The 24,121-nt window shown below is 40.0% G+C and overlaps 1 protein-coding gene across 7 annotated transcripts in view; it reads left to right on the top strand.

Annotated features, from left to right (window-relative positions):
* Positions 1 to 24,121, top strand: part of Epb41l5 (erythrocyte membrane protein band 4.1 like 5) — a 92,279-nt gene that overhangs the window by 55,843 nt on the left and 12,315 nt on the right. For all 7 annotated transcript variants that reach the window (XM_021633239.2, XM_021633240.2, XM_021633244.2 and 4 more), the window contains exons 17-20: positions 11,779 to 11,939; positions 16,294 to 16,391; positions 19,311 to 19,439; positions 21,761 to 21,825. In XM_021633239.2, coding sequence (XP_021488914.1) covers positions 11,779 to 11,939; positions 16,294 to 16,391; positions 19,311 to 19,439; positions 21,761 to 21,825 — 453 coding nt within the window. The remainder of the gene's footprint in view (positions 1 to 11,778; positions 11,940 to 16,293; positions 16,392 to 19,310; positions 19,440 to 21,760; positions 21,826 to 24,121) is intronic.

Here is a 24,121-nt window from a genome sequence, read left to right as displayed (position 1 = left end):
TCTAACACAAAAGGACTGAATCTGATTTTATAGGTTGCATATTGCATAAGAGTACAACATTGAGGAAATTTTTGACAGTGGCTTTCCAGTAGATGGCACTGCCTTGATCACCATGTACAAGAGATAGGACCCTATTTTTAGAAAGTTTGTTAAGTCCATATAGTGGTGTTGTGTAGTCTAGTAATAGTAATATTGCCTCTGCTGAATTGGTTTGGTTGGTTCACAGGTGACCTTCACGTTTCTCTATCCACAATTACTTCACAGTGGGTTTATTAGTGTGCACAGCAATTGCTTTCTTCTCCATGAATGCGTTCTTCACCTAGGGACACCACTCCTTTGTCTCCTAATCTCCCTAACATTTTTAGTTCCCTTTGCTACTCCCCCTTCTCTGCCTAACCCTATAAACTGCTGTAGTACCTTTATTGTATCAACTCACTCTGGGTAATTTCATTTAGTGTTTTGGTATTAAAAGCCATCTATCTGGCTAGGGAGATGGTTCAAAGAGAACAGTGCTTGCTGTTCAAACAGGAGAGCCTTAGTTTGGCTCCCCAGATCCACCTGAAGTACTTCCCTAGGCTTGCTGGCCAGGTAACCTAGCCAAAAGGCTAGGCTGCAGGTTAGTGAGAGAGCCTGTGTTAGGAACTGGAAGGTGAACAGTGACTGGGTAAGATGCTGATGTTGACTTCTGGCTTCCACGTGTGCACTCATGCATTCACACGTGTCCATATGCCACACACAAAATGGAAAGGTCATGTGTGTGCTTGCAGTTTCTAATTTACATCATCAACTTGAGCTTTATTTTCTGGTGTAGAAATCCTGCCTACTTGACGTTCTTACTTAATTATCTCTTATAATCGTGTCTTTTTTTTTTTAAGTATTTGGAAGTACTACTAGGCTTACAGAGAGGTTATCAGGATGATGATGAGAGCTCCCACTACCCTCATTTTTTTTTTCTTAATGCTAATATCCCAGCTGACACTTAATACACTAAAAACCAAAATTAGACTTGGGAAAATCAGTTGGTAGTATTTGCCTTGCAAGCATGAAGGCATGAGGCCAATCTCAAGAACCCATGTTTTTTAAAAATCCAGGTGTAGTGGTTTGCAGCTCTAATCCCAGTACTAGAAAGGTGAGGATGAGAGGATTCCTAGTGCTCATTGCCATCTAGTTGAATTTGTCCACTGACCTCTACAGAAATGTGTACACACATGCGCGGAAAACCCCTTAAATTAACATTGCCACTATATAAGCTGGACAGCATTCGGGTTCCGCTAGTCTTTGCCCAAATGTTCCTGGGTCTAATCCAAGGTCCCATGTTTCCATTAGTTCCCTTGTATCAGTGATGCTTTGTGGGTTTTTTTTTTTATTAATTTATTTTTCATTACAATTTATTCACTTTGTATCCCAGCTGTAGCTCCCTCCCTCGTTCCTGCCCAATCCTACCCTCCCTCCATCCCTCTTCTCTTCCCATGCCCCCCCCTCACTAGAACCCCTGCACAGATGTAGCCCATATCGGGTCATTGTCCAGGTGGGTTTCATAGTAAGGGGAACAGGGAGAACAAGGGCTGTCTCTTTGATCACCTCCCCCTGAGGGAGGAGTAGCCTTACCAGGTCACATAGAAAGACAAAGCTTTGTGTTTTTAATGGTACTTGAAAGGCTGCTTGCCAGTACATTACAGGATGCCCCTCCGATGGGCCTTTTGTGGTATTTGTATACAATGAGATTGAAGCTGTGGATTTTAAAGGGAAATGCTGGGCTGATATTGTGGCATCCAGATTTAATAGGTGCCAAATTAAGCAGTTGGTCTCTTGACCTCATTAGTTTTCCTGACTTTACAGATTTTCCTGACTTAATAAGTCACAGTTCTTACTTTCCTATAGTATCCTGGCTAGAGCTTTTGAATCAAACAGTGGAGTGCAGAGGTTCCTGCAGATTCCATGTGTACTAACAGTCACCTTTGCTCCTCTTTGTCTCATACTCATACTGGGAAATTCTGAGTTCTCCAAAATGTGTTCAGAATTCACCACTTCTACTCTACTGCTGCCAACCTGTTTCAGTTTTCTGTCAGCAGTATTCCTGGTCTTCCAACCATTGTTGTTTTATTATTTGATTTTCCCTTCAGGAGTGACAGCAGCCATAACTTAGATCACACTCCACACTGCTCAAACATTCCATATTATCGCTAGTTGTAACAAGTCCTTACTTACATTAGCAAACATTTCGCCCACTTCTGATTTTCTGCCATTTCTGACCTTGGTCATTTGCCGCCTCCTTCTATTACTTCCTGTTTGTACTTCAGTGCTAAACAGCACCCTGACTTCAAGGCTCATATAGTTCATTTGGACACCTTGAGTTTTTTTAATATAATTTTTAATCTTTGAAATTTCCTTATGACCCCATTCCTGGATTCCCTCTTCCCATGTTCCTCTTTTTTTTTTAAATGATAACCTACTGTGTTTAGTTGGGTTTGCTTGCATGAGTTTGTGGGGTTATCTACTGGATAATGGGATAATGGGACAATCAGAGGCTGTATCCTGAAGAGAGTGACTGCCTCCCCCAACAGATACTCAGTACCAGTAGCTTCACAGCTGAAGGAGAGGATGTGCCCTCTCCCATTCATGGTAGAGTGTTGATTACAGGTGATCCCAACTCCTGTGAGTTCATGACTATCAGCTGTGTGGTGTCAGAAAACAGCATTTTACAGAACCCCTCTCCACCCTCTGGTTCTTACTTTCTCTCTGCCCTTTTCCCACAATGATGCTGAGCCTTTTATGGAATGGAAGTTTTATAGATGTTCTGTTTAAGGCCACATACTCAGCACTGATCCATTATGAATCACTAATTTATTTATTTTACAAATCTCTATTCTAACCACTACAAAAAATTAAGTTGTTCTGACTGAGGTTGAAAGCAACCCTGATCTTTGGGTTTAAATAAGCATGAATGTTTAAACGGCAGTTTGTCCATTTAGCAAACTCACAGTAAGTAGGTTCTTGGGATCTGTGATAATGTCAGCTATGGACTTCTGACCAGGTTTGCAGTAGCACTCATGAAATTCTTCTATGGAGCAGGGCTCAAATCAGATCAGAAGGAGGTTGGTTATCCCCCAAACATTCATGCCACTGTTGGGCTAGTGGACATACCTTGTGTAGTGAGTCAGTATTGTAGCTTGCAGGTTCTACACTGGGTAAAACTTTAAATGATTTCATTATGTTTATCCTATCTTTTAGGTCTATATAAGCGAGTATATTCCATGTTTGTCTTTCTCCTTCTGGGATACTTCACTCAGAATGATCTTTTCCAGATCCCACCATTTGCCTGCAAATTTCATGATTTCCTCCTTTTTGAATGCTGAGTAGTATTCCATTGTGTAAAAATACCACAATTTCTGTATCCATTCCTCCGTTGATGGACATCTGGGTTGTTTCCAGGTTCTGGCTATTGCAAATAAAGCTGCTACAAACATGGTTGAGCAAATGTCCGGGGTATGATGATCTATCCTCATTTAGAAAGACAAATGGGATGTGCATTGAACGTATGACAGGAGCCTACCGCAAAAAGCATCTGAAAGACTCTACCTAGCAGTGCTCCAAAGTAGATACTAAGACTCACAACCAAACCTTCAGCAGAGTGCAGGGAATCATATGAAAGAAGGGGAGTTTGATGTGGAAAGGATAGGAGCTCCACAAGGACCAAACGTATCTGGGCACAGGGTCTTTTCTGAGATGGACACTCAACCAAAGTCCATGAGAGGACAAAACCTAGAACCTCTGCTCAGATGTGACCCGTGATAGCGCAGTAATCAATTGGTTTCCCATAGTAAGGGGAACAAGGACTATTTCTAACAGGAACTCAATGACTGGCTCTTTGACCTCCCCACCTCCCAAGGGAGGAGCAGTACTGTTAGGCCACAGAGGAGGACTTTGCAGCCAGTCCTGAAAATACCTGACAAAAGGGAGTCATATGAAAGAGGAGGAGGTCCTCCCCTATTAGTGGACTTGGAAAGGGGCAGGGAGGAGATGAGGGAGGGAGGGTGGGATTAGGGAGGGAATGAGGGATACAGCTGGGATACAGAATTAACAAAATGTAACTAATGAGAAAAATAAAATTATGGAGGAAAAAAAAAACTTTAAATGAAATTTTCTCCCCTAGTGGTGGTGGCTGCATAGCACCTCTGGCACTCTGCAAGCTAGCCAGCAGAGAAGTCCCGAGGTCAGTGTAGTGTCTTCAACAAAGGGGTCTAGTTCTGTTGAACGGCCAAGAGCAATGGCAAAAGCCTATGTTGTTTGGAGGTCTCTGGGATCTCCCTGACCAACACTCAGTAGGGAGACATCTCACACCAAGCACCAAGACTTCCGTTTAACAACCCATGTCATCTTCAGTTTCTTATCAGTAATCTCTCCCGACCACTCTGAAATAATTGTATTCACTTTTTTTTTTTAAATCCTCACTTCATCTTATGCAGTATGTTTATGAATTTGCATTTGCTTGTCATGTGAACATGAACTTTGTACATATTCTTTGAATAAATGAATGAATGCCATGCAGAGTATACTCACTCTGTTGTCCTAGAAATGTACAAGCTGGGGACAGGCAGCTTTACTAATTGCTGATACAAAAACATGCTGTTAGAAAAGCCTTTTAGAAAATTAAGAGCTTGAAGTTAGAAGGCTCTGGAGTCATTGCAGACTGAAATCTATAGTAAGAAAAAATTTCTTACAACTTTGTTTCTCTATCAAAAGAAATTTTAAAGTAGCAAAATACAAGGTGTATATAGTTGAGGAATGAATCTTAGTTAAGTTATCTAAATGGGTATGATGCTTCTGTACTTGCCATTGTTCTGGAGGTATAGCATAAATATTTACTTCATTAAAACATTTAATTTTTTCAGAGTACTATATGATATTTAGGTTGGTGAGAAAATTAAAGTGCGTAACATGTTATTCATTCAAAAGACACCTCAGAGATTTATAATTCTGATAGAGAGCCTAAACAGCTTGTATACCGTTTCATGCCAGTCTTAGTGGGGCCTAGAGTGAAGAGTATTAGAACACAATAGAAGTTCTGCTTTAGAAAGATGGCTATGGAAAGACTGGATGATAAAATATGCTGCTTCCATGTTACATATGACAGGTTAACAAGTAGAGAATGAAGGACATAGCTCCAACATAAAAGCAGCACACAAGCCTGACAGCCTGAATTCCGTTTCTAAAATCACATAAGCCAGAAATGCACCAGGCATGGTGGCGCACGACTGCAATTTCAGCACTTGGGGAGACAGTGGCAGGTGGATCACTGTGAGTTTGAGGCCAGCCTGGTTTACAGAGTGAGTCCAGGACAGCCATGGCTACACAGAGAAATCTGTCTCATAAAACAAAAAGCCAGAAGTGCTAGCATCCATTTGTAATCTCAGCACTTTTTCCGTGAGATGGAAGGCAGAGAAAGGAGAATCAATCGCCTGAAAACTCTAAGGTGGACTATACCACACAGCGGCAGAAACAGGATACACTCCCTCAACAAGGTGAAAGGAAAGAACTGACTCTTCAGAGTTGTTCTCCCTCCTCCTCCTGCTGTCCTCCACCTCTAACAGGCACACACACACACACAAACCCGTGCTCTCAACCATTTAGAAGACAAGGCTTTGTGGCTTATGCTTGTAGTGAGGGAGAAGTAGTCAAGTATCTGAGAAGTTAACCAAGCCATGTATGTTTGTATATAAACTCCTTTAAAACCAAACACGAACAAACAGAAAAACTTAACTATCACCAGCCTAAGACTTGCCAAGAATGGCATGCTGATTCCTATTTTGAAGGACTATCCTATTTAGGGAAAATGGGGTAAAAGTGGATTTCCCTTCCTGAATCTCTTGGCCGTGATTCAAGCTCATGAGCTTTCACATGCAGATTCTTCAGTGGGTATATTTTAGGGTAAACTACAGTAGTCTCTCATACCCATGAGGGCAGTTACTACATAGACTCAGAAAATCAAGGAGCTGGAGAAAGGGCTCAGCAGTTAGAGTGAGGATCAGTCTTGCAGAGGACATGAGCTTGGTTCCTAGCACCCAGGTAAGCTGGGGGGTCACAATTGCCTCTATCTCTAGTTCCAGAGATCTGACACTCAGACCTCAGATGTACATATCCACACAGACATAAATGCACATAATTTAAAGTAATCATAAAAGATGGTAAAAGACAAAAATAAACTATTGTTAGATAATAATCACTTCCACATTCTGATTTATTTTTCCTAGTGCTTTCATTTGTTTCAGCATCTTTGATCCATTCTGGATTATGTTCAGTAGTTTCTTGTGTTCCTTTGATCTATTAATCAATCAATATCTTAACCATACCTGTCATTTTTAATCCTTATGTTTTTTGGTTTGTTTGTTTGTTTTTTTAAGGTGGGGGGGGGGGAGTTGAGACAAGTTTTGTCTGTAACCTCGCCTGTCAACTCACTCTGCAGGACCAGGCTGGCCTCACAGATTCACCAGCCTCTGCCTCACAAATGCTGGGATTAAAGGCGTGTGCTACCAGCCTAAGCAATAGCCCTTGTGTTCTTAAGTAGTATGTTTGTTTGACAGACAGTTTGGATTAACCTGATTGTTTCCTCATGATTCAATCCAAGTTATACATTATTGACAAGAACTGTGATGTCTGTACTCATTAGATCAGAGCAGTAGATTACTTGGTTATAATGGTTGGTTGGTTTTGGTTTATTGTATTTTGTTCTCTGTGTAGTCTTGGCTGTCCTGCAGGGGTTGTTTGTTTGTTTGTTTAAGATTTTATGTAGATGAGTGTTCTGTTTCCATGTGTGTGCACCCTGTGCATGCCTGGTGCCTGAAGTCAGAGTGTCAGATCTCCTAGGACTGGAATTACTGATTAGTGGTTAATGAGCCACCATTTAGGTGCTGGTTTTCCAGATCCTCTGCAAGAGTAGCAAGTGACTTTAACCACTGAGCTGTCCCTCCAGCCCATATATCTATCAAGTTTTATGTTCGCAAGTTTCCGGTGTATGTAATAAACTTACCACATGCGTTTTGTGTTGCTTTTTTAAATATTCTCTCTCCTTCAGAAATATAACCTAGGGCCAGGCGTAGTGGCACATGCCTTTAATTGAAGCACCCTGGGAGGCAGAGGCAGGTAGATTGCTGTGAGTTCAAAGCCAGCAGGGTTTACAAAGGGACTCCAGGATAACCAAGACTGTATAGAGAAACTCTGTTTAGGTGGTGGCATAGGGAGGACAGGAATGAATGAAACCTAGGGGCAGCAAGATCACACAAGTAAAAGCACATGCTGCCAAATTCAACAAACTGAGTTCCATCCCCAGGATCCAAATGGTGGGAGGAGGAAACTGATTCCCATCCCGGTTGTTCTCTGGCCTCCACACTTTCTCCTTGGCACACATAAGAAACTAAAAATTAATTTAAAAGATAAAATTTTTAAATGTAACCTAATGTTAAAACTTAGGTATCATTCGTAATGGTGGCAAATCACACTAGGCCGAGTATCACTCTAAACTGGTAAGTTGGTATTCTATAGTAAGAACTAATTTAAAGTTCTGTCTACGTATACATGGGTTCATAAACTCTTTATTCAACCTATTTGTTTGTCCATGACTTACCATTTTGGCAAACTGTTTAGGTTTGGTCTGTGGGAGCCCTATCAGACTACACCAGTACCACTAAGTTGTCCCCCAGATTTTGTAGTGCTTTCTTATACTGGTACCAGAGTTTCTGCACTTGGCTTTGACGTCAACCATTCTTTTAAGACACCAATTTTGGTGTAATCTTTAGAGCCACAATCTGACCAACAGTAGGTCTTGTTCATTCTTGCTGTAGATTCTAATGCTTCTGGACTCAATCAAAATGATTCTATGTTTGAGTCACAAACTCATGCTGATAAATTTAAAGCCAATACTTGTGATTCTTGGCTTTTCTGGATTTCTTATTCCTAGTTTCCTTCTTTCTTTCTGAGAATCTAGCTCCCAACAGACTCGGCATTCATTAAGCTAGTGCAGGAATCGCATACATTGGATTCTATGTCTGAGCAGTAGAGTCCAGCTTCCCACAGGTCTGAGTATAATCAGATGTTGAGGGTTTGCTGATGTGAGCATTAAGGGATGTTTACTTTTTTTTTTTTTTTTTTTTTTTTTTTGCAGTTTTATTTGGGCTGCACTGAGTGTACCATAAAGTAGTTATTTCACCTGGAAGTGTAGCCCAGCCCTGGGTTCAGCCCCCAAACACAATGACACTAGGAAATTTGACTAAATGAGCCAGGAAATTAACACTGCAGTGAAGATTCAGGGTAGTTAACCTTTAAGTTTCCCTCATGAACCATTGCTATTTGTATAGAAACCATTTGCTTTTTTGCTTGAAAGTTGCCTGTTCCTATCTTATCCCTTTTGAAAAATAATCTGATAGTCTTTTCTTTTTTTCTGTATATATTATTTACAAATATATTTTCAGCTCATTTGTCATAATTTTACTTTTACTGGGTTTTTTTGCGGATAGAAAATTTTCATTTTCATATTAACCTGGTCTTTTTTAATAATTTTGCTCATTTAGTAATTCTCGTTCTTGTTTAATTGTAGAGGACACTAAGCTCTGACTGGCCTCTAATTCCAAATTCACCTGTCTCTACCTCTCAAGTACTGTAATCAGGCATGCACCATCAGGCCTACATGTTTACTTACTTTCTTTTTCCTCCAGTCTCTTGAGGCAGAGTCTTGTTATGTATGTAACCCAAGATGGCCTCTCACTGATCATCTAGCCTTACCCTCCTGAGTACTGAGATTGCAGGTGTATGCCACCACTCTGATTAACTTTTTATGGAATTTGTGGTGTTGAATCAGCTAGACATCCACATAGACTGGGATTGGAGCTGGGAGATAACTCAGTCAAGTCAATAATGTGTAAGTTCATTCCTCAGAACTCACAGCAAAGCTGAATATGTTGATATGCATCTGTTACCCTAGCACTGTCATGTTGGGTATGGCTTTGGGGGGTTGTGTTGGGAGAAGTGGATCCTTAGAGCTCACTGGCTAGCCAGAAGAGCCAAATTAGTTAAGTCCTGGTTTAGTGAGCGACCCTGTCTCAAAAAGACTAGGTGGAAAGAGATAAACATTGATCTCCACAGCTATACAAACATGCATTCACAGACGCATTTACTCTGTAATCCCAGCACTCAATGGTTGAGATGGGAGGCACAGGCAGGAGAATCCCTGGAGGGCACCTGAGCCAGCTAGCCTGGCATTTACACCCAAAGGCCCTGCTACAAGGTAGAAAGTGAAGACTGACACCAGGGATCATCTGTCCTCCACATGAGACTCGTACATGCCTGTGTCTGCTGTTCACAGTTTGGAACATGTCTGCATAGCCTCAAACATGCATATGCACACACTAACTTTTTTAAACCACCAAAATAGTACACTTGTCCAGTTTATTGGGGGGAAAAAAAACTGTCTTTCCTCCCATTGATTTGTCTAGAACCTCAAGTCTTTAGCTGTCTGTCAACTAAGCTTTCCTTTAGCTGGGGTAGTAGTCTTGAAATAACTTAATAAGAAAGATTTGTGGTTTTTTTGTTTTTTTCATGATTTCAGAGGCTTCTGTTCATTGTCCTGGGGAGGGTGTGGTAGAGTAGAACAGTTCACACTATCCACCCCAAGAACAGTAAGCGTCCAAGGCATGATCTGCCCTTCAAGACCAGCCCCAAGTGACCTATTCACTCAGGCCAGGCTCCCTCTTCCATTACTCCGTTCACATTTGTAGTTCATCTCCTAAGTGTTTTGGTAAAATCAACATTAATCTTCACACTCTTTGCACTAATAAATACCATGCTTGGGCTGGAGGGATGGCTCAGAGGTTAAGAGCACTGGCTGTTTTTCCAAAGGTCTTGAGTTCAATTCCAAGCAACCACATGGTGGCTCACAACCATTCTATAATGAGATCTGGTGCCCTCTTCTGGCCTGCTGGCTCACAGGCAGGCAAAATACTGTATAAATAATAAATAAATCTTTCAAAAAATAATAAAAAATTAAATACCATGCTGTCTTGATTATTGTTGCTCTGGAGTAGGTTTTCAATTGGAATAAGTTGTTTATTCTCCTCCGATAGTTTCATCGCTGCTACTTCTCTGTATAGCTGCCACCTACTGAGTAGTTCATCAGTCTTACTTTGTTGCTTACCACATTAAGTCTTCTGAGGTTTGTTTTCACGTGTGTTTTACCTGGTAATAGTCTGAGCCTTTCAGACCTCATTTCTATGGTTAGGTGGGTCTGCCATGCACAGTGCTCTGTGGGTTAGTGCTCCTGAATACTCGGTGCTCTGTCGTAGAAACCGACACGTTGCCTAGCAACGTGACTTTCCTCTAATCTCTTCAAGAGAATCTTTTTTTTTAATTGTTTACTTTTTTTTTATTTATTTACCTTTATTTTTTGTGCATTGGTGTTTTGCCTGCATGTATGTCTGTCTGAGAGTGTCAGATCCTGGAGTTACAGACAGTTGTGAGCTGCTGTGTGGGTGCTGGGATTTGAACCTGGGTCCTCTGGAAGACCCCACTGAGCCATCTATCCAACCTTCCCCTCCATCCTTTCAAGTAATTCTTTCCCAGGCCTTCAGGGTGCTTTTCTAACAAATGTCACCATTATACCTCTCTCATATCTCCAGGCATCTCCAGGACGCTGTATCTTTGCTCCTCTGGCACTTGGCCTTTGATCTTGTATTAGCTACTTTCTGTTTCTGTGACAGAAGCAAGTTAATGGGAGAAGGATTTATTTGGACTTGCAGTTCAAAGGAATGCAGTCCATCCCCTAGTGAAAGCTTGATGGCAGGAGCAATTTGGTCCATGGTGCCGACTAAGAAACATAAATGTGAATGCCAGTGCTCAGCTGGCTTTCTCCATCTTCCTTTTTATTTATTTATATTTTTAATCACTGTGCACATTTGTGTATCACCATGGTAAAAGGACCAATCTTGGTCCTCGTTTTGCATCATCTTTGATAGCATCTCTTGTCGATATTTGTACGAATTCTAGGCTAGCTAACCATTGAGATGCTCCAGTCACTGTTTTGCATCTTTTGGTAGGAGCCCTGGGATTATGTATTTTTGTCTGCTACTGTGTTTGTCCTTAATGGGTTCTGGGACTCCAAACTCAGGCCCTTATGCCTGCAAGGCCAGTACTTTACCCACTAAACCATTTATCCAATCCCCTTTTCTCCCTCTTTATTGATTCTGAGACCACAGCTGGTCCTGGTCAAGTATTCCCTCTTCTGTTAAACTGGTTTGGAAACACTCTCAAGAACACAGCCAAGGGTATGCCTCATTAGTAACCTGGTGTTTGTTTCCAGATATCTGGCTTCCTTGATCTCCCCAGGCTGAGAGAGTTTACTCATCTCATCCTGTTATCTAAGATAGTCCCCTGTTCTGCCACCTGTCCCCATTTCTGCACAGTGGCCTGAACATGTTTTCAAGGCAGCTGTAAGGTTCCCCTCTTGTTTTTTTTGGTTCTCAGGATCATTCTTTTTTGTTATCTCTTGTCATTGTCTAGTGTCTTGAGAATAGCATATTTTTCCCCTTCAGGTTATTTCAGGTAGAAAGCTATCTCATTCCCCTTTACTCCATCTTAACTGGAAAAATTATATGTGAAGATTATGAAAAGTGAATAAAGCCAGTTCAATAAAACTCTTCAATTAATTTTTTCCAACATTGTTTCTTGTTTGTATTTTAATTTACTTAAATGATAAGCTTATTGGTTTAAGTAAACTTTCTGTTACTTTTACAGCTTGCCTCTGAATATTGATTTACTAAATAGCCCAGCCTTACTAGAAACAACCACTGGTGGTGTAACAAGAACTTCAAATACTTCGGAAACATCCCCAGCACCAGATAACATTAATGTAGCCACCAGGTCAAATGAATTAGAGCCCAAAGTTGAATGTGAGAGTAAGTACTTATTCTGTAATTTATCAATGACATGTAAAATGTTTTTATTGCATGTACTTATTTGATGGATTGTGCCATATTGTGCATGTGGAGATCTGCGGCAACTTTGAGGGTCACTTCTCTCCTTCTGCCTCAAACTTAGATTCCCATCCTCAAGCTTCCAGTAAGGTACCTTTACCCAATGAGCTATCAACAACCCCAACACCCTTTGATTACATCTCCTTTTGAATTGAGATATTTAAACCACTTTTCCAAAAATAGTATGTCTAATTATTCCTTTTCATTTAAGAACACTAGAGAAAGTTTAAGGTAGCATGAACTCATAACACTGAGCTATGCTCTGAGCTAAGATAATATAACATTATAAGGTATATAGTATCACAAATGTTTATACATTTATGGTTGTTCATTCTGGATTCTTACTTGTTCTTTGGATATAAATTAAAATTATAGAAGCTCTGACCTTATAGTCTGAAAGGATTAGCTAAATGGTGCTAAAGGAAGGGGTGTGGTAGAGTCAAGTCTCAGGAATGTTTGGCATCTAGAGGTCAGGCAAACAGGCAAGTGTGCAATATTTCACCAGGTGGAGGAGGTTTGTAAAATACTAGCTCTGGCTGTTTAACCATCTTCGAAAGAAAAGACTGCACACGATGTTCTATCTGTGTGTACACCTGAACCCCAGAAAGAGGACACCAGATCTCATTATAGATGTCTGTGAGCCACAGTGTGTTGGCTGGGAATTGAACTTAGAACCTCTGGAAGAGTAGTCAGTACTCTTAACCTCCGAGTCATCTCTCCAGCCCTCACATTTTTTTCAAACCCACCTAGCATACACTGGCTTTCTGAAGTCCCTAGTAACAGTAAGTTATGGTTAAAGCTGACTGGGTCATATTAGTTGAGATCGGTCTGATGAACCTCTGGATGAGGCCCCTAACACACACTAGGAATTTGTTAGCACAGCTTTAGGTGAGCCACCTTCCTGGTGGTGACCCTTGGCCACGAAATTGACCTGGACCAACCTGAATGTGAGGCCAGAGGTTATGTTCTTTGACTAGAAGGTTTCTTTTAATGACCTTTAACTCTTCTAACATTATCCTCTCTGAAAAGGTAATCCTGAACCTCTAGACTTGGCAAAGATGAAGCTACCATGAGACAAGAACATTTTTGGCTTTCAGCCAAGAAACTGGTTACCTTGAGGGAGAGAGATATATTATCACCCTAAACCAACTAGCCAGTTTGCACTTCCTGTTCTCATCATTGTCTCTTCATATTCTGTAAAACTAACTGCCATTATAGAATTGGAACAATGTCCATTTTGGCTTCTTCTGGGTGGTTGGGGCAGTCAAGGGACCACTGCAGTGGGCCCATCTGAACAACGACAAAAGTGCACTAGTAGTTTTATTTAAATAACTGCCGAGTATGGGTAGAAAAGGGTATCCTTAGCTGTTGCCTGGAAATAAATGTGAGGGGAATTAAAGGCAAACATTACTAGCATTTTAAGTCCTATGCCAGGGATTAGGAAAAACCAGAATATAGGATTTTTTTTTTTCAAATATCCAAATCAAAATCTACTAGAATTTCTTGATGCACTCACAAAAGCATTCATCCATTTGGTTCAATCTCCCCATCCCCCTTTGGCCCCTAAGGCTGCTCTTGAGAGGCTCTGTTTTCAGGCACTTTAATAGCTTTTGAAATAGCTAGTGTGACAAGGGAGTTGTCTACATGGAAATTGGTCCAGAATTTCACAAGATGGAATACTGGCCCATGGTGGGCTATTTGTCTCAGATAGAAAAGACTTTTTGCCATGGTAAGAGTAGGTAAAAATAGTGGCTAGTTTTTCTTTGGTTTTGCTTTTTGCTCATTTGTTCCTATCTCAGGATGTTTGTCAGCCAAGCAGCTTTAGTTCAAAAACTAGAGAATACTAGTTTATCAGTACAACGTAAAACATCTGTGGTGTCAGCATTAATATTTTACACAAATATTTTATAGCATAAGAAAGCCAGAAATAGAGAAATAGGAATTAAGTAAATGGATAAAGAAGATTTAGTAAAAACCAGCATTGAAGCTGGGCTCAGTGGTGCATGCCTGTACTACCAGCACTTGGGAAGGCAGAGGCAGGCAGATCTCTGTGAGTTCCAGGACACCCTGGTCTACAAAGTGAGTCCAGGACATCCAAGGTCACATAGAGAAACCGTGTCCCAAAAGAGAAAAAAAACAAAAAACAGCATTGAGTTAGTGACTTTTATCTCTGTGTATTAAGATCCCACGGAGAGTTTAAGGGATATCCAGTATCAGTCTTTCCTCTAGAGCAGCCATTCTCAACCTGTGGGTCATGACTCCTTGGGGGATCCAATGACCCTTCACAAAAGTTGCATATCAGATATTTACATAACAATTTATAACAGTTACAAAATTACAGTTATAAAGTAGCAACGATTATAATTTTATGTGTGATGGTCACCCACAACATGAACTGTATTAAAAGGTCGCAGCATTGTGAAGGTTGAGAACCACTGTTCTAGAGAGTCTGATAAAATTATTCTTTACCAATGAGATAGTTCTGTGGGTAAAAATGTTCACCAAGTAAGCCTGGAGGCCTGAGTTCCATCCGCAGAACCTTTGGTGGCAAGAAAGAATTAAAAGGATACAACCAACATCTCAGAGTTATCCTCTGACCTACACATGTGCACCAGAACAAAAGATTTTTTAAAAGATTCTTAAGACAAGTCCAGGGATTCAGAATTTCTTGATATGGTTCAGCCAGAAAGAGAATCTACTGGATTTATTGACAGGCATTTTTCAGAAGATCCATTTGACCCAAAGGACTCCCTCCCCTAATTGATTATGTAGAAAGGAGAGATATTCAATAGCAATTTTGTCAAGTGACAGTAAAAATTCAAATTCACACTAAATCCTTACAATGTAAGGTTATTCTAGGGCAGTAATAGTAATATCATTATTTACATTGACTTTTTCTCCTCTCCCCCTCCTGCCCCCAAGACAAGATCTCACACTATGTAGTTCTGGCTGTCCTAGAACTCACGATGTAGACCATGTTGTCCACAAACTCATAGAGATCCAACTGCCTCTGCCTCCCAAGTACTGGGATTAAAGATGTGCTCCACTGTGATTGGCAGGAGGGTAGTTATCTTAAATAGGGTTCAATTAATTGTATTTAGGTTTGATGAGATGATTCATCAGATAAAAGTGCTTGCCAACTTCAACCAACTTGTAATATGTTGAATTAGTTAGCAAGTAAGTACATGCCCGTTCGTAGTCTCTCCAGATATGTTTAGTTTGCAGTAGTGTATATATAGTCGAGCAAAAATGAAATAGTAAAGTACTGAGGCTAGACATGAATCTCAGATGAGATTAAAAGAGAAAAGGCCTTACCACAGTGAGCTCTGCCTTATCAGTGTCTTGACTGTGCAAACCCTAAGCATACAGGCAATTAAGAGCCCTTGTGTCCATGTGCTGTTGTACAGGACATCATACCTACTTCTTATTAACTTTTCTTTTGTGTTTTTTGTTTGTTTGTTTGTTTGTTTTGTGTGTGTGTGTGTTTTTGTTGTTGTTGTTTTGTTTTTCGAGACAGTGTTTCTCTGTGCAACAGCCCTCGCTGTCCTGGAACTTGCTTTCTAGATGAGGCTGGCCTCCAACAGAGATCTGCCTCCTGAGTGCTGGGATTAAAGATGTGCACCACCACGACCCAGCTAACTTTTTATTTTGTGTGTATGGGTGTTTTGCCTGCCTGTATGTCTGTACCTTGTGTATGCATTGGCTATAGAAGCCCAAGAGGTCATCGATCCCCTTGGACTGAGTTACAGATGGCTGTGAGCTGCCGAGCTGCTGTGTGGATGTTAGCAATTGAACCTGGTATCCGCATAATAGTGGCCATTGCATTTAATCACTGAGCCATCTCTCCAGTCCCTAGCTAGCCCACCATGGTCAGTAACTCAACCTGTAGACCAGGCTAGGCTGGCCCTGACCTCCTAGAGATCTTCGTGACTCTGCCCAGCAGGTAGAATAAGGCTTGCGAAACCTTGCCCAGCTGTAGGATAGTGCTCTCTCTGTGGTTTTGTCGTTGTTGTTGTTTTGTTTTGTTTTGTTTTTAAGCCAGGGTACATTATGTAGACCAGGATGGCCTCATACTCAAAGATCTGCCTGTCTCTAAAACCATGCACTGCCAAGCCCGGCCCTAAGATTAACTCTTAGAGAGTTGGTGGAAAATATTATATTCATCTGGATATTCTACTTTTAATGGGGGAAAAACAACTTCAGTGTATAGCCTCGTATAGCTGTCATGGTCAGGTAGACTAATGAGAAGCTTCGTTTTTTGTTTTTTTTTTTTCAGCATTAAAAGATGACACCGAAAAGCTCAAACAGCTTGAAATGGAGCAGAATATCTTGCCATGTCCTCGACCTACCATTGACATTAATGTCAACAGCCAGGTATTGGGATCTCTCCTGTGTCTATTTGTTATACAGCAAGATAATTCCCAGAAAGACTTACTTTCCTAGATAGGCTTGCTCAGTCTGCTTCCTTCTATAACCACCTACACAGGGACAGTATAACCCACAATTGGCTGGGCTCTGTTATATCAATCCAGAAACTGCCCATGGGTTGCTGGCAGGCCAGTCTGATGGGGCTGTTTTCTCAGTGGAGACCCCCTGTTTTCAGATAACCTGTGTCAGCCTGACAGGAAAAGGAGGCGGCACAGCAGCTCTGCCTCATTCTTGGTGGGCTCTAATCCCATTTGAAAAGATGAAATGTGTGGATATGTAGGAGGGAAGGAGGAAATTTGCATGACAACATTAAGAAATTAATGGGGCTGAAGAGGGCTGAGCTCAGTGGGTGGTGCTTCTGAAGAGCTGGCTCAGTGGCTAAGAGAGCATTTGTTCCTCTTGCAGAAGGCCCAGGTTCGATTCCATGCACCCACATGGCAGCTAACAACCATCTGTAACTCCAGTTTCAGATACCCTCTTTTGAACTCTGTGGGCGCCATACATGTGGTGCATAAATATACATGCAGGCAAAACACTCATACACATAAAATTAAAATAAATTGCATGAAAAAATGTATATTTCAGTGAGTTCAAGGCTGGCATGGTGTACATACTGAGTTTCAGGCCAGCCAAGGCTACCTAGTAAGGCATTCTCTGAAAAATAAATAAAATTTAAGGTCTCTCATGGTATTTGTTTGCTTGGGGAGGGTTGTTGTTGGTTGTTTGTTTTTGAGGGGGATGGAAGTCCTCCAGACAGGGTTTCTGTATGTAGCCCTGACTGTCCTGGTACTCCATTTATACACTAGGCTGGCCTTGAACTCAGAGATATGCCTGCCTCCCACTCCCTAGTGCTGGGGTTAAAGGCATATGCCCAGCTCATGAGGTTTTGTTTTTTTTTTGGTTTTTTGGGGTTTTTGTTTTGTTTTGTTTTGTTTTGTTTTTTTTTTGTTGTTTTTTTGCTTTTGTTTTTGATTTGTTTTTAAAGACATACTGAGGGGCTGGAGAGATAGATGGTCAGTGGTGAAGAGTACTGGCAGCTCTTCCATAGACCTGAGTTAGATCCCCAGTACCTACATGGAGGCTCACCCAAATAGTAGCTTACAGTCACTTGTTACTGCAGTCCAGGGTATCAGATATTCTCTCCTGACCATTGTGCTTACATGCACATACAGATAAGTACATACACATAATTAAAAAAAAATTAAGACAATTAAAAAGCAGTATTGGGCTGGCTGAAAGTCATAGATTTAAGCGGGGCTTTTTTGGCTTTTTTTTTTTTTTTTTCCATTTTAGTATCTTGTGTTTCTGAGACTTTGAAATGAGGGTTGTTATAATGTGCAAATGATGATTAAGAAGTATTCAAGTCTGCAACATGGAAGTCTTCAGAAAAGTGTGAAAATGTTAGTTTTTTTTCAATGAGCCATCATCGTAAAAGGTCATAGAGAATTACTGTAAGCCAAACCTGGTGATTCAAGGCCATAATCCCAGATATCTGGGAAGCTAAAACAAAAGAATCATAAGATCAAGGCCCACCAATGATTTTAACATCATCCCGGACAACTTAGTGAGATTCTGTTTCTAAATTAAAACTCAGAAGGGAGGTTTGCACAGAATCCTAGGTTCAGTCTCCAGTAACACAGAGACATAGAAACAGACTGACTTCTGCTACTAGGAGCTAGGAGGTTACAGGCAAGGTCAAGGTCAAATCTTTTTTTTTTTTTTCCCAAGACAGAGTTTTTCTGTGCAGCCTTGGCTATCCTGGACTCACTTTATAGACCAGGCTGGCCTCAAATTCACAGAGATCCACTTGCCTCTGCCTTTCTGAGAGCTGGGATTACAGGAGTATGCCACCACACCCGGCGTTCAGGCGTTCAAGGTCAAATCTTAAAAAGTGATTCTCAGAGGGATCGGGACACGGCTGGGATACAGAGTTAATAAAATGTAACTGATAAAAAAAAAAATAAAAAATAAAAAAATTAAAAAAAAGTGATTCTCAGACTTTTTTTTTTAATATCAGAATTACGTAGGAAAGCTTGTTTAAAATTTAGACTTGGTGCCATATCTGCTGGTGATGCCTCTAATCTCAGCCTTTGAGGGCCTTAGGCAAGAGGATTACTAGCTCAAGGCAAGTCTAAGCTACATATGGAGAATCTCTCAAAGAACAAAATTTTTAAGTTCAGATTCTGGAATGCTACCTAGAGGCTGAAATAGAGATTAAAAAAAAAATCAAAATTGGAATAAGGACATCAAATTTGTTCCAACCTGGAAAGTGGTATGGTTTCCAGACCTGTGTCCAGCTGATTTAAGTTAAGCAAAATATTAAATGTAATACAGATGGCTTGTATTCTTTTAAATGTATTACTCTGCCTCCCTTCATTTATTTCTAATAGCTAATTTTTAAGTAGTGTTTTTTTTAGTGGATTTGTGCATTATTTTTATCAGTGTATCTAAGAATGTTTACATATTTGCTACATTAATTGTTACATATAATTTATTACAAAAAGCCACCTCCTTCCCTGGTGACAACTCAGAGTTAGAACCATGCAGGACCTTTACCCATCTCAGGACCTGATGCCCTCTCTTTAAGCAGCTGAGTTACTGAAACCATTCATGAAGAATATGAAATACTTGCTGGCATTTATCCCAGGTGGGTTTTAGATTAGACCCTCTAGAGACCAGTCCCTTTCACTCCAAAGCTCTCTATCTGTAGGTTGATGGTTGCAGGGGTTAAGTTTAAGTTTGTCTTGGACAGGAGACAGCTGCTTGAGGCATGTTATTTCTTGGTTGTCTGAATATGAACTTTGAACATTCCTGTTTCCACATAACTGTGACCTGTCAAGAGTAATTATATTTTTTAACATTCAGGAAGAAGTGATAAAGTTGACTGAGAAGTATCTTAATAATGCCATTGAGAGCCCAGGATTGAATGCAGTGAGGGTTCCTCCTGACTTCAAGAGTAATATTTTGAAGGCTCAAGTAGAAGCTGTACATAAGGTCAGTTTCCTGCAATAGATATGGTTCTCACATATGCTGGCTAGTTTTATGTCAGCTGGACACAAGCTATAGTAATTAGATTAAAAGGAGGGAGGCTCAACTAAGAAAATGCCTCCAAAAGATGGTGGTACATGCCTTTAATCACAGTACTCGGATGGCAAGGGCATCTGAGTCCCGGGCCAACCAAAGCTACATAGTAAGACCATGGCTCAAAAAACAAAACAAAAACCTATGGCCTGACAGTGGCAATCACTGTAACAACTTACGTGACTAACATAAATCTGACTTTTTTAATGCTCTTAGAAGAAGGCCAAGGAACTGGCTTGTCCCCTGTGAGGGCCCGTATCTTGACCTCAGATTTCCCAGGCTCTAGCATAGTGATAAGAGTGCTTATTATTTGCATGCTCTCTGGTTCATGGCATCTTACAGCAGTCAGAATGAACCAAGACAACATGAGCGTACATTTCAATTCTTTCAGATCTTTTTTGATTTGATAAAATGAGAAATAGTTTCTATATTTTTAAATTACTAGGATTTGATTTTATAGTGGCAGGCCTCCTCATAAAAAACTTATAAAAGCAAATGCTTCCATTATAAAAATCTACTCAGATTTTTGTTATATTTATTTATTTTGAGGCATGGTCTCTTTATTGTGTAGCTCTGGCTTTACATGCAGACCAGGCTGGTCTTGAACTCACAGAGTTCTGCCTGCCTCCCAAAAAAGAAGTAATAACAATTCTGTACAAACTCTTTCAGAAAGTAGGACAGAAAGGAGCATTTCCTAATTTATTCGATTCACATTGTCCCTGTACCAAAACCAGGGGAAAGTATTGCAAGAAAAAGATTCCAGACCAGTACTCCTTGCAAACAGGGATGGGATAGTTCTTTGAAAGTGTAATCATGTTGTGATGAACAGTGTATGTGTACAGTCATATACCATGTTCACACAAGGCTGTGTGTCGGGAGAAAATTTGGTTTATTCAAGCCCTATATACTTTAAAATTTAAAAATATGTTCAGCTGCTCTCCATAGCCTTCAAAACCAGCACAAACTGATTGACTCTACGTATTACCAAGTTTGGCTGTCATCATAGGTTGGCCTTAACCCCCTCTGGACTACAACTTCGTGTTGACCCTGAGGACACACTTCCAGAAGATTTCACCTCAGTGATGCTAGTCTCATCTAATCACAGCTGAGTCTTCAGCCCCAGCTGACCAGAACCACAGAGTCTTAATATAGACTAGCATACCAATAGCCTAAGAGTCTTTACTTCCCTCTCAGTAAAGGGATTTCATAAACTAGACCCCCATCAACTGCCTCGTTCTCGGCTGTATCTTCTAAGTTCCCACAACAGCTCATTATGCTGTGAGTGCGAAACAGCTTTTCTAGCCCAAAGTGCTGAAGCCCTTCCACAGTCTGCCTCAAAGAATAGCCAGGCCTATTTCAGTAATTCCCCATGAACCTGGTATAACCTGTCTTAGGCTTCTATTGTTGCTTTTCTCTCAAAAGCAATTTGGAGAGAAAAGGTTTATTTTATCTCACTCTTATAAGCCATAGTCCATCAATAAAAAAGTCAAGACAGTAGGAACTGAAGCAGAAGCCATGAATGGGAGCTGCCTACCGGCTTGGTTATAAAGTAGTCATTATATGATTGCAATTTATGTGAAATTGTATGAATGCTTCTGGGCAAGGGAATAGTGAAACGTTTATCAGAATTCATCAGACATGAAGTGAGTACATTTATTGTGTTAAATATTGCCTCAATGATGTTGGCTAAAATTGAGCTCTTTAGAAAAATTATTGGATTTCCTTTTTAAAATATTCATTTCAGTTAAGAAATAGGATCCAGACATAGAGCCAACCATGTTCTTTTTTGTGTAAATTTGAAAAATGCTGTCTTTGAATCTTTGTGAATTTTGTTTGTATTGGGTAACACTGTAGCTGTGTGGTAAGAAGATGTACCATGTACATTCAGTACTCTGAACTTGAGTCTTAGATTATCGATCTGGCTGTTGGATAGGACCATACTAGAGGTGGCTGGAGAGATGGCTCAGTGGTTCAGAGCACTGTCTGCATGGCAGCTCATAACTGTCTGTAACTCCAGTTCCAAGGGATCTGACACCTTCACACTAATGCACATAAAATTAAATAAATGATTTTTAAAAAGGAACTGTACTAGATATGCTATTGGTAAGATATATTTATCTCTTATTTGAACGAAAGCAAGTTGATTTTTCTAGTTTTACAGGGAAAAAAAGATAAACTTGTTACTTGAGTATCCTTTCAAAGATTCAGTGTTTTTTAATATTTTATTTTCTTAGGTTACAAGAGAAGATAGTTTATTAACTCATAAAAATGCCAGCGCTCAGGATACTGCCACAAACAGGTACAATCCTGGGTAAACTGAATTAAGTTGATTTTTTTTTCCTGCTACCTCTTCTTTGTACACCATCAACGGGTTCATTATATCTATCTGAAAGACAGCTTGAATTCACTCTTTGCTGTCCATCAGAAAGCCAGCTGGTGTCTAGATTTAGATTATTTGAAGATATTCTTAGTCCTTCCACATTCTCATTTTTCTTTAATTGATTCAAACTATAGAGCAAAAAAAAAAAAATCATGTTTAATTAGTATGTACTACTTTTGAGTTTCATAGTTAATCTCAGTTTCATCTTGTTATACCAGTAAACTGACACCAAAGACTCTGCCATTGACTGAGCAAATATCTCTGCTGTCCCCTCCTTCTCTTCTGCCACTTTTCTCCTTAGTATGTTGCCATTTGTCTGTGTTGCTGGGCATTTGTTTATTCCTCATTCTTGCCTCTGTTTGTTCCTAACTGTATCCGATGAACTGGTCCTTTCCCTGCTGTCTCTGTTTTATCAGTTTTTTATCAATTTTTCCAGTGTCTTAAAGGCTTTATTATACAGTACAAGTCTTTAACTTGATTGGTTAGAGTTATCCCAAGATTGAGGCTATTGTAAAAAGTATTGTTTCCCTGTTTTCTTTCTGTCTTTCATTTGAATATAGGAAGGCTACTGATTATTGTGTGTTAAATTTCTATCCAGCTATTTTGCTGATAGTGTTTATCAGCTGAAGAAGTTTCTAGGTGGAGTTTTTAGGGTCGTTTATGTATACTGTCATATCATCTTCATTTTCAAACAAAGATACTTTGACTTCTTTTCCTTTTTTCATCCCCTGATCTGTCTTATTGCTCTACCTAAGAAATCAAGTACTAAATTGAGTAGGTATGGAGAGAGTGAATAATCTTGTTTTGTTCCTGATTTTAGTGGAAATGCTTTGAGTTTCTCTTCATTTATGTTGGGTAGGGGCTTGCAGTATTATCTCCTTTATCATATTGGGATATGTTCTTTGTATCGCTGGTCTCTAGGACTTTTATCATGAGGGGCGTTAGATTTTGTCAAAGGCTCTTTCTCCATCTAGTGAGATGATTATGTGAGATGATTAGTCTTTCAGTCTCTTACATGGTAGGTTATAGTTATCAACTTACATTTGTTGAACCATCCCTGTATCTTTGGGATGAAGTGTACTTGGCCATGGCAAATAATCTTGTTCTTTTTTTTTTTTCTTTATTACTTATTACAGTTTATTCACTTTGTATCCCCGCTGTAGCCCTCCCTCATCTCCTCCCAGTCTTATCTTCCCTCCCTGTTGTGTTCTTATATTCAGTTTGCAAGTATTTTGTTGAGATTCTTTGCATTTATGTTCATAAGGGATATTTGTCTGTAATTTTCTTCGTTTTTTTAATTTTTGCTCTTGGTTCTTTGTGTGGTTTAAATATCAGGGAACTTTAGCCTTATAATTGAATTTGGAAATGTTTCTTCAGTTTCTGTTTTGTAAGATAATTTGAGGAATATTGGTATTAAGTCTTCTTTCAAGTAGAATTCTGTACTGAATCCAACTGACCTTGGACTTTGTTTTTGTTTTTTAGGTTGGGAGACTTTTAACTACTGTTCTATTTCACTAAGGGTTATGGGTTTAAGTTGCTTCTCTGATTTTGGTTTAACTTTGGTAGGTCATATATATCCAGAAATTTATCTATTTCCTTTTAGTTTTCTTGTTTGTTGAGCTGTTGGCCCACTGCAGTTGTGTTTTCTGAGCTTCTGCTGCATTATTTCTGCTTGTGAATGAGCCGCAGGCTGTCATTTCATTTGAAAAGCGGACATATTGATCTTGTTGGTGTACTTGTCAAAGCAGAGTCTTCTCTCTCAGGCTGTCTTGGCTCTGCCTGCTGTGTGGTTATAGAATAGTTCATAACTATTCAAAGTAACATTTTGAGATGTCCTTGTTATCTGTGGTCTCCGATGCATGCTGCCCTAGTTTAGAACTCAGCTAATGATTTGACAGATACTTTATATGACTGAAGACAAGACCTTAAAAAAAAAAAGAAAAGAAAAGAAAAACTGAGGAAAATGGGGGTGGAGAGCTGGCTCATCAGTTAAGAACACTCTGTTTTGTTTTGTTGTTTGTTTTTGTTTTTTTCAGAGAGCCTGGGTTCATTCCCAGCACCCACAAGGCAGCTCACAACCATCTGTAACTGTAGTTTCAAGAGATCCAGCACCCTTTTCTGGCCTGTGTGGGCACCAGGCACATATATGATGTACATATACATATGCAGGCAAAGATAGTAATACACATAAAATAAGGATGAGTAAGTCTTTAGG

This window comes from Meriones unguiculatus, chromosome 18 (genome assembly GCF_030254825.1).
Source record: "Meriones unguiculatus strain TT.TT164.6M chromosome 18, Bangor_MerUng_6.1, whole genome shotgun sequence".
Lineage (NCBI taxonomy): Eukaryota > Metazoa > Chordata > Mammalia > Rodentia > Muridae > Meriones > Meriones unguiculatus.
The sequence above is the reverse complement of the archived record's forward strand: the minus strand, read 5'-3'. Positions and strand labels throughout refer to the sequence as shown.